The sequence below is a fragment of the Canis lupus genome, chromosome 15 (assembly GCF_003254725.2).
Source record: "Canis lupus dingo isolate Sandy chromosome 15, ASM325472v2, whole genome shotgun sequence".
NCBI lineage: Eukaryota > Metazoa > Chordata > Mammalia > Carnivora > Canidae > Canis > Canis lupus.
The window spans coordinates 36,574,303-36,589,379 of NC_064257.1; the positions used below are offsets into that span (position 1 = coordinate 36,574,303).

A 15,077-nucleotide genomic window follows, 5' to 3' on the forward strand; every position below is an offset into this window, starting at 1 on the left:
ATCCATCAATGAGGAAGAAAACTAATCCAGTAAAAAAAGAAGAAAGAAAGAAAGAAAGAAAGAAAGAAAGAAAGAAAGAAAGAAAGAAAGAAGGAAAGAAAGAAAGAGACACAAAAATAGTCCACAGAAAAGAAAATACAAATAACTTTTCAACATATCAGAAGATGTTCAACTCACATGTAATTAAGAAAATGCAAATCAAAACTCAGTGATATGCTATTTTTTTTTAAAGATTCCATTCATTTATTCATGAGAGACACACAGAGAGAGAGAGAGAGGCAGAGACACAGGCAGAAGGAGAAGCAGGGTCCCCGCAGGGAGCCCGATGCAGGACTTGATCCCGGGACCCCAGGATCACGCTCTGGGCCAAAGGCAGGCACCAAACTGCTGAGCCACCTAGGGATCCCCGTGATATGCTATTTTTAACTGAACTGAGGGGAATTTAAATAGGTACAACTTCTTTGAAAGGCAACTCTCCTCACTCTTCTGAGCAATTCCTCTTCTAGGAATGTATATACTTATCTTGTCTAATATGGTAGCTGTGACCATAACTGGTTGGTAAGCACCTGGAATGTGGCTTGTCTGAATTGGGTTGCACACTATAAAATATACACTGGATTTCAAAGGCTCAGCCCAACCACTGGATTTCAAAGATTCAGTCCAAGTAAAAGAATCAAAATTCTCATTGATGATTTTGTTTTAAAGATGTTATTTATTTATCTATTTTAGAATGAAAGTGAGGGAGAGAGAGAGAGCGCATGTGTGAGAGTGGGGAGGAACAGAGAGGGACAAACAATTTCTGCACTGAGCACAGAGCCTGACACGGGGGTCATCACATGACCCTAAGGTCATGATCTGAGCAGAAAGCAAGAGTGGGATGCTTAACCAACTGAGCCACTCAGACCCCCCTCTCATTGCTGATTTTTTACTTTGATTTACAAATGGAAATATTTGGGATATAATGGGTTAAATATATTTTAAAATTAATTTTACTTTTTCTATTGTTTAAAAAAATTATTTATCTATATGAGAGAGAAAGATAGCATGCACAAGTGGGGAGAGGGGTAAAGGAAGAAGCAACTCCCCATTGAGCAGGGAGCCTGACATGGGGCTCGACATGGGACTTGACATGAGGCTGGATCTCAGGACCCTAAGATCACAACCTGAGCTGAAGGCAGATGCTTAACTGACTGAGCCACCCAGGTGCCCCTCTTTTACTTTTTCTTTTAATGTGGCTATTAAAACATTTAAACTCACATAAGTTGTTCACATCATATTACTATTGAGCAGTGCTAGCAAATACAGTTCTAATTATGTGTATGAGAAATTATGCATGTGTAAAGAATATCTGGAAACATCTATAATATACACTAACAGACGCTTTGTTAAATAAGGCATGATACATCCACACAGTGGAATATTATGTGATGAGAGAAAGGAATGAGACCAATATGTACTAAGATGGGGAATTCTCCAAGCCAAATTGTTAAGTGAAAAAAGAAGAGCACAGGACAGATGTCTAGTAAGCTAATGTTCCTGTTCAGTGAATACTGAATGGATTTTTGAAGGATGTATGTAAAAGTGTACATTATGTATAGAAAGGTGCATAAAAATTATTTTTAGTTATTGTCCTAGAGGGAAAAATGTGGCTCAGTATCTGGGGTGGGAGAAGATTTATTTTTAATTCTACCTTTTGTACTGATTAAATGTGTCATAATATATATTCATTATCTATTCAGAAAAAGTAGTATTTGCAAGTCTTCATTGTTTTTGAAGATTTCCCAAAAAGTAGTTCCCCAAATCAGTTATGACATATAATGACTCATGTTCATTTTTAAAGAGAAAAGATGGGTGAGAGACACCTGTAAACCATGGTGTCCTCCCCATAGTAGGCTCCTAAGAAATATCCATTCCTTTCCTTTCCCCATGCTTAGGCGAATAGCACAGATGTCGTAACAGAATCTTTCCATGTTTTGGGGATACCTTCAATATTACATCACATTATGACTCTGGAGAGGTCAATTATTTGTAAATGGGATAAGGCATATTTACTATGGCATGCCCTGGAAGTTAGTTATTTTCCCCCAATAAACCCCAGAATCTTACTTGCTTACTTTTTTATGTCTCTCATCAAAACGGAAGGCAGCTTATATAATGTATAACCTTGCAGTCAGTATAGTGTTGTAGACTATCTGCAAATTTTATTACTATATTAAGGGCAGAAGCAAACTTTTCCAGTTATTACATCCTCTGCACTAAAATCTTCACTCTCCTTGTCAGCCTCTAGATTCTTCGGCAGTTAAAACACTTTCTTTTACTTCTGTATAAAAAACTCTGTGTGCCTTGCTAACTCTTTGTCTACTTCAATCGCCTCCTCTCACTTTCAACAAACTTTCAAGTTTGTTGATTGATTGCTTCTCACGGGGTACGTCTGGCTTTCCAGCCCTTTGTCTAAATTTAAAACACTGGACCCATCCTTCAGAAAATACACAGAGCTCAATTGCATTTGCTGATAAAATATCTTTTGTTTTTTTTTGAACAAAAGTCTCTTGATTCTGATTCCTTATTTCCATTCCTCTTGCCTCTGCCTGAGTCCAGGCTCTCTTCATCTTGTCCAGAATATGTCAATTAGCTCTTAACTAGTCTGCATGCTTTCAGACTCCCCACCAGCAATCCATTTTCCACTTTACTGCTAAATTCTAAGAACAGCTTTTGAAAAACAGATTCATTCATTCATTCATTCATTCATTCTTCAATCATTTATTAAGTGTCTCCTTTGTGTCAGGCATCATGCTACGTCCTGCAGATGCAAAGCCATAGTTTTCATAGGCAGGCACTGTGCTCCTGAACTTCGGGTCTAGGGCAGGGGGCCAATGAGTAGATGCACGATTTACTGGAGTCGGCAAAGGATGCTGTGGCCACACCCAGCAGGGAGGACAGTTTGTCGGTCTCTGCCATATGATCAAATTGGAAAGAGGAGGGACACGTTCCAAACAGAGGAAGCAGCAAGGGCAAAGGCTGGACAAGCTGGTACATGGCATATCTGGTCAGTAAGGCTGAACAGATGGCCAGAGAAACACTGAGGATGTCAGCATGAGGCCATGGTGATGGGCCTAGGAAGCTGTGCAAAGGAGTTAGATTTTATTCTAAGGACCTGGGTTTTAAGCAGAGCAGTCATGTGATCAGATTTGCCTTTTATGAAAAGCAATATGGTAGGAGTTTGGAGGATAGTCGGAGGGATAAGAGCCTGAAGTTAAGAGAACAAATTAGGAGGATACTCTTAACAATCCAGCCAGGGGTCACGGATGCTTTAAATTGAGTTAGTAGCAGTGGGGATGGGGAGAACTGGACAGATTTGAGAGTTAATCATCAACAGAATAATCTCAGGTTAGTGATGACCTATCTGGATGTTTATGGGAAGGAGGGTAGGAACAGGAGAAAGTCAGTATTGACTTGCAGATGTCTGATTTGAACCCTTGGGATGATAGGAGGGGCTATGGAAGAGGGGATGTTTGGGCAGTTGTATGATTTGATAGGAACAGTAGCGATGGGGTACATGGTTCTGCACTCAGGTGAGAGATCTAGATTGCAGATATTCCGTCTTCATCCATTCACACATTCAACAAACAACAAGTGCTGGCCGACAATATGCCAGGCAGTATTCTAAGCCCTGGGAGTACAGTAGTAAGGGAAAAGGGGTCAAAATTCTTATTCTCGTGGCACTTTCATTCCAATAAAGAAACTAAACAAACCAAACCAAAGTAAATAAATGTATAATATCATAAAATGTCAGGTAGGTATGTGCCTTGAAGACAAATTCAGGTAAGAAGACAGAGCATGATGAGGTGTGGGGATATTTCAGAAAAGGTAGTCAGGAGAAAAGAAGAGGTAAAGTTTGGGTACAAACCTGATTAAAGTGCCGAATGAGCCACAGGAAAGTCCCAGGGAAGAGTGTGCAAAGAAGAACCACGTGGGGCAGCAGGGTCCAAGGGAACAGGTGGCGACAGTTGGGAAGGAGTAGAGAGGGAAGGGGTGTAGACCTCCACGTGATAGGGCCCTGTGGGTATCCGAAAACTGTATGTTGTTAAATATATGTCATCTTGCTTCCTTTTGAAACCAGTCCTAGCTCCTTAGGTGGTACTAATTCCACTCCCCAGCACCTAATAAATATTATAGCATTTATCACTTTGTATCACTAGTAGGTGTTACCTTGGTATATCTGAGCTCATCCAAGGTAGGGATATCGTGTTCACCTTGGTGACCAAAATAACCGGCACAGCTTTCTGGGAAGTTGGAGGACTCACAAATGTTCATTGATGTTACAATAATAACAATGTGGCTTTTGGCATATTCCTGAAATCCACTATAAAACATACTATCTAGCTGCTCTAGCCTTTCTAAATCTTGATGCTTTAAAATATGAATGGGTCAGTATATTGTACTTACTCTTTTTTTTTTCTTTTTAGGTTTACTTTACTTAAAATAATCAGACATATTGGAATAAATTATAAAGATGAACATAAAACCACAAAGCTAAAAAAATTAAAAAAAAAATGCAGTCCCTTGCCCGTACCCATTATCACCCACTTACTACTCTCCCTGAGGCAACTTTTTTTGCTCTGTCTTTTGTTTTTCATCTCTGTCTCTGAATAATAAGCTAATTCATGATAAATAGTTTTTCAATTTTAGGATTTACCTATTAATTTTTACCATGGAAGAGAAGGAATCAGTTCTACAGGACTCAACTACACACATATGCATCCTTCCCACCTCCCTAGCACCTCAAGGTAGCTGTATCACAATTTTGGTTAAGGTAACATATCATGTCCACCTTTTACAATTACATTAACATTACTCATCACAGAATTATATGGTAAATTGTGGTTGCTATGTACATTTTTCCTTTCTTGCACAACTTTTTGTTTCCCTAGCATTAGTTTTCTCTTATTGTTTGGCTGGTTGGTTGGTTTTCCATTTTTTTTTTTTAAATGTATTCAGTCATGAATTAAGCCCTTACCTGCTCTCTCCCAGTTCTGCAAATCTCTTCTTAGCACCATTTAGCATGTCAGATATGGGTGTGTGGGAGTGTGTGTGTTTGTGTATTTTTAGTTTTGACAATAGCACTCCAGGAGCCTTTTCACCTGCGTCTGGACTGATTGCTCTTTAAGCCCGGTGCCTGGTTGTTATCCCCAGTGACATCCTGGGGATCCCCTTTCCCTTTCTCAGAGGGGTACCCAGGTTTGATGCTCTGGTGGAGTACCCATCAGGTAGCTTCCTCATAAAGTGTATGGGAGGGAAATTTGGTGAGATGTTACATGACTGAAAATGTTTTTATTCCTCCCTCACACTTGAATAGCATTATGACTAGATTAATTTTTGGTTAATAATCTTTTTTTCTTCAAAAATATAAAGGAACAGTTCCATTGTCTTATGAATTCTCATATTACTATTAAGAACGTGAAAGCCATTCTAATCTTTATAACTTGTGTAGTAGCTTTTTTTTTTTTTCATTTTGGGAAAAAAAAAATCAAAGTAAAGAACATTTCCATCACCACCAATTGCTTCCTTGACTTCTTTAGAGTTCATCCCTTCCACTGCCCAGGCAATGCTACACTGCTTTCTGTCACTTTGGACTAATGTGTATTAAATGTAGATTGATAGCAGCTATAGGTCCTTTGAATTTGTCTTTTTTAAAAAAATTGACATTCCAGCAATATTTTGCATCTCATTTATGTGATATAGCTCTCTAAGTCTTAGCTTCTTTCAGCAATGTTTTATAGTTTTCAATGTGTAGTTATTGAATATATTTTATTAACTTAACTGTAAGTATTTATGCTTTTGGATGCCATTGGAAATGGAATTGTAATTTTTATTTCATTTTCCAATTGCTTATTGCTAGTATTTAGAAGTGCTACTCTATTTTTGTGTATTGATTTTGCATAGGCCTTGCTAAATTTACTTATTGATTTTAGGAGCTTTTAAATGTATTTCTTATGATCTTCCAACCCAATCATGTTGTCTGCAAATAGAGTTTTGTTTTTTCCTGTCCATTCTGTATGCTTTTCTTTCTTTTCTTTCTTTCTTTCTTTCTTTCTTTCTTTCTTTCTTTCTTTCTTTCTTTCTTTCTTTCTTTCTTTCTTTCTTTCTTTCTTTCTTTCTGTTATTGCACCAGAGAGCACCTCCAGTAGAATTTGAATAGTAGTTGTGAGACTGGGCACCCTTGTCTTGTTCTTGATCTTAGAAGAAAAGCATTGGGTCCTTTAATCATGAAGTATGGTACAGCCTGTGAGCTTTTCATATGTGTTCTTGACCCAGTTGAGGTATTTCCTCCCTGTTTTTTTTTTTTAAATAAAGATTTTATTTATTTATTTATTCATAAGAGACACAGAGAGAGAGGCAGAGACATAGGCAGAGGGAGAAGCAGGCTCCTCGTGGGGAGCCCAATGTGGGACCTGATCCCAGCATCCCAGGATCACGACCTGAGCCAAAGGCAGATGCTCAACCACTGAGTCACCCAGGCATCCCTCCTCCCTGTTTTTTTCCTAGCTTGTGGAGACTTATTAATCATGAATGAATGCTGATTTTTTTCAAGTGCTTTTGTTTCACCTGTTGACCCATAATTATATGGGTATTTTTTATTTTGTTAAACTGATTTTGGGGATGTTAAGCTAACCTTCCATTTCTGGAATAAACTCCACTTGGTCATATGTATGATCCTTTCTATATGTTACTGGAATTAATTTGCATATATATTTAATTTGCATACATGTATAATTTTTGTATGAGGAACATGAGTCTAGTTATTTCTTATAATATCTTTGGTATTCATATCAGAGTAATGCTATCCTTAAAAAAATAAGTTTAAGAGATATATCCCCCTCTTCTGTTTTCAGAAAAAGTTTATATTGGATTCATATTATTTCTTTCTTATGTATTTGATAGAATTCAACAGCGAAGCCATTTGATCCTGGGATTTTCTTTGTGCAAGATTTTCCTTAATTATGAATGCAAATTCTGTAGCACATGACTCCTTGTATTATTTCTTTTTGTCTCTTTTAATGTTCATGTCTTCCAAAATATTTGTCCATTTTATTTAAAGTCACCAAATTTATTGTTATAAAGTTGTTCATATTATTCCCTTACTATCTTTTTTTTTTTTTTTTTTTTTTTTTTTTAAAGATTTTATTTATTTATTCATGATAGTCACAGAGAGAGAGAGGCAGAGACACAGGCAGAGGGAGAAGCAGGCTCCATGCACCGGGAGCCCGGTGTGGGATTCGATCCCGGGTCTCCAGGATCGCGCCCTGGGCCAAAGGCAGGCGCCAAACCGCTGCGCCACCCAGGGATCCCCCTTACTATCTTTTGAAGTATCTTTTGGTTTTGTATTGACAGTCTTTCACCTCTCATATTGGTAACTTACGTTTTCTCTTCCTTCTTGATAAGTCTAGGTAGAGATTTATCAATTTTATTAATAATTACAAAGATCCACCTTCTGATTTTATTGACTTTTTTCTACTGTTCATTTGTTTTCACTTTCATTGTTTTCCACTCTAATCTTTACGTCATGTAATTTGCTCCTCTTTTCCAGGTTCCCTAAGATAATCATAGATCATTGACTTTAGAGCTTTCTTCTTCCTTCCTTTCATACAGAGTAGTTAATAGTTTTCAGATCTTCCACATCTATACTTATTGTTTTTCTTATTTGGATAGTCTATCAATTACTGAGAGAATTCTGTTAAAGTCTCCAACAATGATTCTGGATATGCCTTTTCCCTGTTTAATTGTTGGTATTTATTCTTCACATACTTTGAGATTCTGTAGTCACATATATGTTTATAATTTATGTTGCTTCTGGTTTTACTGACAGTTTTATTGTTATGAAATATCCCTCATTGTCTCTGGAAATATTTCTTGTTATGATGTCTACTTTTGGAAAGGTATATATGTTTATATAATTCATATTAGTGAGGTTTCCATCATTTGGCTTCTATTACTTATATTTTATAGATCTGAGGAAAGTATGCACATAGACACAAGGGTAGGAACAGGAATGACAGAATTGTCTAAAGACCATATAAGTTTTGATGAGGCTGTGGCACCAGCAACGAGGGGCAGTGGAGGTTAACATTTGGCTCTTTATGCTCTGTTTTAGCTCTTGACTAGATAGCAAAAGGACTGAATAGCAGTCTTTGTAGACTTATGCTTCTGGGTTTAATTCCTGTCCATATCATTTAACTGTGTGACCTTAGGCAAGTTACTTAACTTCTGTTTCTTCATATGTAAAGTGGGGGACATATAATAGTATTTTAGAAGGATGACATATACATGTATATATAGTATACATATACACATTATATCTATACATGCATACATATGTTTAGTAAAGTATGCATTCAACATCTATTGTATACATTTGTTATATCAGAGTATATAACGCGTATTATATGACATATATTTTTATATTTCGTTTCACATAAATTCTAGTTTCAATTTTCTTTCTGGCTCTAACTTTTCAGAGATTTAGTTAATTGTCCTTTCTTTCTCATTTGCCCCAATTCTCCCTGCCCTTATTCCCTTACCCTATTTCCTCATTTTCCAACTTTTTTTGGCTCCTATTCCTGTCAAAATTGGGTTTAATAAACTCAAGAACCGTAAACTATACACTTAAGGCAGTTGCTGCTTGCTATCTTTCTCCTTTTGAGGCTCCCCACCAATCTTTACAACTTGGTTAGGATTGCAACTTCTGATCTGAAGAAACGGCACTCAGAGTTTTTGGGTTTATTTGCAACATGGGTACAAATAACTGGGGCTTATGTACCTAGTTCAGAAACCCACTCCTACTCCTTCCCCACACTTGTGATGAAAGAATAATCCTGTTTGCAGAAGAAATGCCCTACTGTCCGTATTCTCAGCAAAAGTTATCAGAGCTACAAAAAAAAAAAAAAAAAAAAAAAGAAAAAAGAAAAAGAAAAGGCCTTGGTATTTAAGACTCAGTTCAGCTCTTCTCTTTTCCACTCTGGGAAACCTCCCTTTCAAAAGCCTTCCCAACCAGGTGGTGTTTGATGTTCCTGACCCTGCAGCATTTTTAAGAAAGATCAATGATCAGGAAGCAAGACCATGGGTTTTGAAGTCAGATACCTCGGGCACTTACACATTTGGGTATTTTTTTTCGCTTTTCCGAGCCTGCCCTCTGGTTTGTAAATTGCACGGGGTATTATCTGCTCTCCATGGTTTCCTCTGCGATGAAATCTTTCCTAAACCCATATCCGTGCTCATTTCCCTTTCATCTATTTTTCTTCCCGGGTTAGCTTTCCTTTGAAGCAACGGGCAGTCCCGCTCTTCGGGTCTTGACTCTCTAAGTCGGCCTCGTAGCGAGCGAGCGTAAGCTCCCCGAGGCCAGGGCCGGCGGGGTAAGCCGCGCACCGCCTCCCAGGCTAACCCGTCGCCGCGCCCAGTCCCGCCTAGCGCCGGGGGCTCGGCGGGAGGGCGGCGAACAAATGCACACCACCACCGAGGCTGGGGCGGGGGGAGCCGCCGGGAGGCCGTTCCCACCGCCCGCGGGGACCGCGACCCCCGCCCCGCCCCGAGCAGCCCTTCCCCCTGACGCCACTCGCGGGCGGGACTTCCGGCCGCCCAAGTTTAACCGTCCGGGCGGGAGCCGGAAGCCCAGCGCCGGAGCGGGCCGCGCCGTGGCCCCCGGGGTGCCGCGGTGGAGAGGTGAGGTTCCGGGGGGCTCCGCGCGCTGCCGCCCGCCGCGTCCTTGCTCGCTCGCGAACCCCGCCAGCCTTCCGGCCACCCCGGGGAAGGGTCGGAGGCCCCCAGGCCCCGCGCGCCCCGGCCCGTCCGGTGCTCCGGACAGTTGTCGGGCAGGGGCCGGGGCCGCGGGGTTGGCGCGGAAGTGCCCGGGAGCCGCGGGCCGGGGGCGCGCACCTCGGTGGGCCACGGTCCCCGGCTCGGCCCTGAGAGGTGGGCGGGGTCGCGGGGGGGGGGCGAGCGGTGACGGGAGTGGGGTGCTGTCCCCCGGAAAGTTGGCCGCCTCTCCGCCGGCCGCCTCCCCCTTGTAGCTCGCATGCACCTCGGGCTCGCATGCACCTCAGAAGGTAACCCCGGCTGAGCAGTTCTCCTGCGAGGAAAGTGCACTTCGGGCGGAGGAAAGTTGAAGAACTTCTGTTGCAGCGAAGGGCTGTGGTGGATTGTGGGTTTCCGCCCTGTAGGCGCTGCCCCTAAATTCGGGTGGGCTGTCGCCTGCCGCCTCGCGTCCTGACCGCTCACTTTGATGGGACCTTGTTGGAGACGCTGATGTAATCAGTGCGTCTCCGTTAGGAGGTGCTCGGCTCCCCGAAGGCGCAGGTGGGGCAGGTGCCCCCCCCCGTCCACTCGAAGAGAAGGGAGCGGACATCCAGTGACTGCCGCGGCCCCTGGCCCCTGACTTGGGGGCCGATCCTGTGAACCCACTTTTTCTCAGCCTTCACTTAAATGTCACCTTTCCGCGCTTACACCACACGGCTCAGCAGGAGGGTGTACGATTGTAGTGAAGACATTTTTTCCCCAAGTTGTGTGTACTGGGTTTAAGAGACCCCCTTGGCAGCATGCACTTGCACCTTGAGCAGGGAACCAGCCGCACGTTACCACGTGTCGAGGCCCCAAATCCAAACACGGCCGGTCTGCATTTCAACAGATGACTGTCGGCGTTTGGAAACATTGAACTTAGCAGATGCGTGAAGCATAATGAACCCCATACGTGACTGTCCTGGTTAACAAAAGTTTTAGTCTTTTCATAAGCACATTAAAAAAAATTCTTTTTTGTCTCTTGAGAATCAAGTGGGCCCCATAATTTATTACACCTTTTAACTTGGCCTCTGAAATAAGATAAACTGGACATAAATGTGATGCTTTGTTGGTGACTTGGGACTCTGTGACATCACTAGTATTGTGTTGTAGTCTTAACACTCCACACCAGGAAGGTGTGGAGGGTATATAGTTCTAGGCCCTGTTCCCTTCCTTTTTTCCGTATATTTTTGAGCAATTTTTTTTTTAAGATTTTATTTATTCATGGGAGACACACACACACACACACACAGAGAGAGAGAGAGAGAGAGAGAGAGAGGCAGAGACCTAGGCAGAAGGAGAAGCAGGCCCCCCTTGGGGACCCCAATGTGAGACTTGATCCCAGGACTCCGGGATCAAGACCTGAGCCACCCAGGCGTCCCAAGCATTTTTTACTGACTGGTCTGGCATTGCTTCTACTTGCTGTTCTTGTGTATTTGAATTATTTACTGTGAACAAATAATATGCATGAGGGCATTGTAGAACAAATATTGGTATAGGGACTTAGTGACATCTCTTTTGGCTATATTTGCTAATTTTGGAGTTTTTGGGAAAAACTGGAGTCATTGGATTCTGACCCGCAGGGATGTTACAGTTTATCATACATTTTTAAAAGACATAAGAAGTTTTCTAGCCAACAGTTATTTGATTACTTGTGTGCCAGGAACATTTCAAGACTGATCGTAAACAAAGACAAAATCCATTTTCAGGATCTTTGTTTTGTTCAAGTCAGGAGAGGCAGACATTGTTAGGAGAACAAATAAGAGTTGCAAATAACAGAAGATGCCATGAAAAAAAAAGAATGAAACTGCATAAAGGGTAACTGGTATGGGCTGTGTTAGCCATGGCGGTCAGGGAAGGCTTTTCTGAGGAGACATTTGAGCTGAGACTGAAGTGAGGTGAAGGAGATGACCAGAGGAAATCTGGGGAAAGGACATTCCAGGCAGAGGGGGCAGCAGATGGAGAGACTAAGGCAAGAAGGCCTGTGAGTCTGGTGGCCCTGGGGAAGAGGAGTAGGACAGTTTCACCGGAGCCAGGTCATGTTAGGCATGCCAAGGAAGTTGGATTTAGCTATAATTGCTGTGGAGAGCCATTGGGAGGGTCAAATGAGAGAATGTGATTTTAGAAGGATCATTCCAGCTACTCTGTGGTGAGCATCCCTTCTGGAACAAAAGTGAACCAGTAGAGCCTCTTGATTTAGATTAGATCCTTCATTTTGGCCTGTCCTTGATTACTTTTTTTAAAATATATTGTTTTGAACTATTTGTAGGTGCAGTCATGCAGGAAAACCTCAGATTTGCTTCATCTGGAGATGATATTAAAATATGGGATGCTTCATCTCTGACATTGGTGGATAAATTCAGCCCACACACATCACCACATGGAATCAGCTCAATGTGTTGGAGCAGCAATAGTATCCTTTTTTTTTTTTAATTTAATAACCACTTTTTGTTAGGTTAAATAACTGGTATCAATGAAACTTTTACATGTGCCTAATAAAAAATACATTTTGCATAGCTATGAAAGCTAGATAGATAAAGTGAAATAGAGGTTTCACTTTATTGTTTATTATAGGTGCATCCTAAAAATATATATATTTTATATATGTATAACTATTATAACTAGATACAGACCATATAATTAGTTTTGTTATCAACAGTTCATCATTGAACCCTAATGGCATAAGGTAGGTAATGGTGAGAAAACTTCTGAAAGATTTTGGAATGAGTTTTCGTATCTACATTTGGCTATTTATGGATCTGGTCTGTATTAAAATTAAAGACAGAACTCAAAGGCAGAAGCGAAGTTGGGGGAGGAGATAAAAAATAAAGTTGTGCAACATTCTCATCTTACTCATGTATTCTGTATTTCTCTTTCTGTGTATGATGAAAAGTATGATTTCTGAAACAGAAATTGTCTAGATTTAATTTTCCAAGCTTTTTGTGTTTCTGATTTCCACCCTCCCTGTCTTAGTAAGCTTCTAAATGTGGATAAAATAAACGAGTGAAAGAAGCTTAGAAATCAGAATTTCTCAACTTTGCACTATTGGCATTTTGGGCTAGATGATTCTTTGTTATGAGGATTGCTGTGTGCATTTTAGGATGTTTAGAAACCTTCCTGGCCTTTACCCACCAGAAGCCAATCGCCCTCAGTAGAACCACTGCTGTAAACAAAATGCTATGAAAATGTTATATAAACTTGGTATGCTAGAAATTATCATTCTTTTGTATAACTTAAACATACAGACTGTTTCTTAAACGACAAATTTTTAACATACGCCTGACCTTATAAATATCAAATTAATATTGTTTCCTGATGAAAGTAAAAGTATCAAAGCTTTAAAATATGACTGATTTATGAACAAAAAACAAGTTTTCACACCCAACCTAATTATTCTTGCAAATTTGCAATAAAAATGATTAATTTTCTTACTGAATTAAATATACCTCTTTATCATTCCTTGATTTTGTATTAAAGTAGCAAAGTAAATTACTTTGGTGCTCTATTAATCAAACTGGTGAAGGGAGTGCATTTTTGAAGGACTCTTCAGATGGGTAGTGGGGGGAAAATGTTTTAAAGAGAGTGACGGATATGTGAGGTTGCTTCTGTCTATTATTAGGTTTTTATTATGTGTAGAGCTTAATTTCCCTGTTACTGTATAAGAGAAAAGCAGTTCTTGATAAGATTTATTAGTTTGGGTTTATTTTTATTCCAAGGAGTTTTATTAGAGTTGGCATTTGCTGATAAACCACTTAATGGTCTATCAACAAAACTGATGTGATTGTGAGGTAGTGTGGTATGATTTTTGGAAACTGGTCTAATTTTTTATTTGTTTCCTAACTTAAATTGGTACCAAGTACTGTGTTAATAAATAACTATCTTGAGCAGTGTTTATAGATGAAAAGGCTGATTGATATTTGCTGATGTTGCTTTTATCATGATCTCATTCTTTAAGGATAAAATTAGACCTTCTGGCCTATTCTTTGAAAATGGAGTAGTATTTCACTTGGGTAAAATAGCTTTCAAGTAATAGCAAAGCCGGAGAGGATAGGTCTTCCCTGCGGTAGTAGTAAAGAGAATTACTCTTAGTAATTAGTAACCTGAGCCATTTGTGAAAGCTGATATATAAGCTATATTCATTTCTTTGTCTTCTTAGGTTAGTGCAGTGCTTTTATCATCACAATTCTTGCAATAATAGTCTAGTGCTAGAGATGCTCATGGATTGTTTGATGCTCCATAACTCTTCATTTAGATAACTTTCTAGTGACAGCATCTTCCAGTGGTGACAAGATTGTTGTTTCACATTACAAAAATAAACCTTTTCTACTTTTCGAGCTTGGCGAAGGGGTAAGTGATTTAAAAAAAACAAAACAAAACAACTTTTAAAATTAAATCTTAGTTCTACTTGGATGGTAACTGCTTCTTATAATGCTTGCAGCTAAATATAAAGGTGTTTAAAAGTATTATTCTTAACCTAAACTCAAAAAAATACAGTAACATTTAAATAAGGTTTGAGGAGATGAGTACTAAAACATCTTTAGGTAAAATAATAGTGGATCCTAGGGGAGCAATTAAGGACTTAGATTCTGTCTTCTTGTCACTTGCTTTCTCCATCTCTCTGTGGGAAATTAAGATTCCCTGGTATTGCTGCCTTCTTAAAGCCCAAGTCCTACCTAGGTCACCAGGTTTATTTGACCTTAAGAGTCCTAATGATGTAGCCCTGTCCTTACAGGACCATCAGCTAAGACCCCTGGGTGATGGTAACTTCTGCTTTAGCTTCTGTCCTTCTGGTTACTGAGGGGCGTGCCTGAGTCTCCCCAAGCTCTCCTGGAACAGGTGGCTTTGTCAAACTGAGCTTTGGTCCCAGAGCATTTGTATGAAGTTCTCCCTGCATACTGTTTTCTCATCCTTTAGTTTTTACACGTTAATCCCTCTGATTTGGGATAATGATAGTGGCCCCATTTTCAGTCACATATATTCCTTGGAAGCTAATTTTCTTTTTATTTTTCTTTCTTTTTTTTTTTTTTTAAGAATAAGGTTTAACTAAAAAGGTACAAGTAGTTGTTAGCTTTTTCTCAATTTAAGGTTCAAAGTTTTCATAGCAGGCCCTAAAGCATTATGAATTGTCATAATTTTATACACTGGAATAGGTAAGGTAGCTCACTTGGAACACAGAAGGACAATGAAATATGACCTCTCATCTAATTTAAAAAGGACTTTTGAGGGGATCCCTGGGTGGCGCAGCGGTT

General features: G+C 40.0%; 1 protein-coding gene across 6 annotated transcripts in view; it reads left to right on the forward strand.

The window, feature by feature from the left end:
- Nucleotides 1-9,566: 9,566 nt before the first annotated feature.
- Nucleotides 9,567-15,077, forward strand: part of NEDD1 (NEDD1 gamma-tubulin ring complex targeting factor) — a 47,264-nt gene continuing 41,753 nt past the window's right edge. For 2 of the 6 annotated variants that reach the window (XM_025438975.2, XM_049094246.1), the window contains exon 1: nucleotides 9,629-9,717. Coding sequence is in view for 3 of the 6 variants with exons in the window: in XM_035699227.2 (XP_035555120.1) it covers nucleotides 12,106-12,241; nucleotides 14,081-14,175 (231 nt within the window). In the remaining 3 variants the exon portion in view is untranslated. Of the gene's footprint in view, nucleotides 9,718-9,844; nucleotides 9,967-12,097; nucleotides 12,242-14,080; nucleotides 14,176-15,077 lie in introns of those variants that run through there. The other 4 variants (XM_035699227.2, XM_025438974.3, XM_025438972.3 and 1 more) reach the window with 4 other exon arrangements.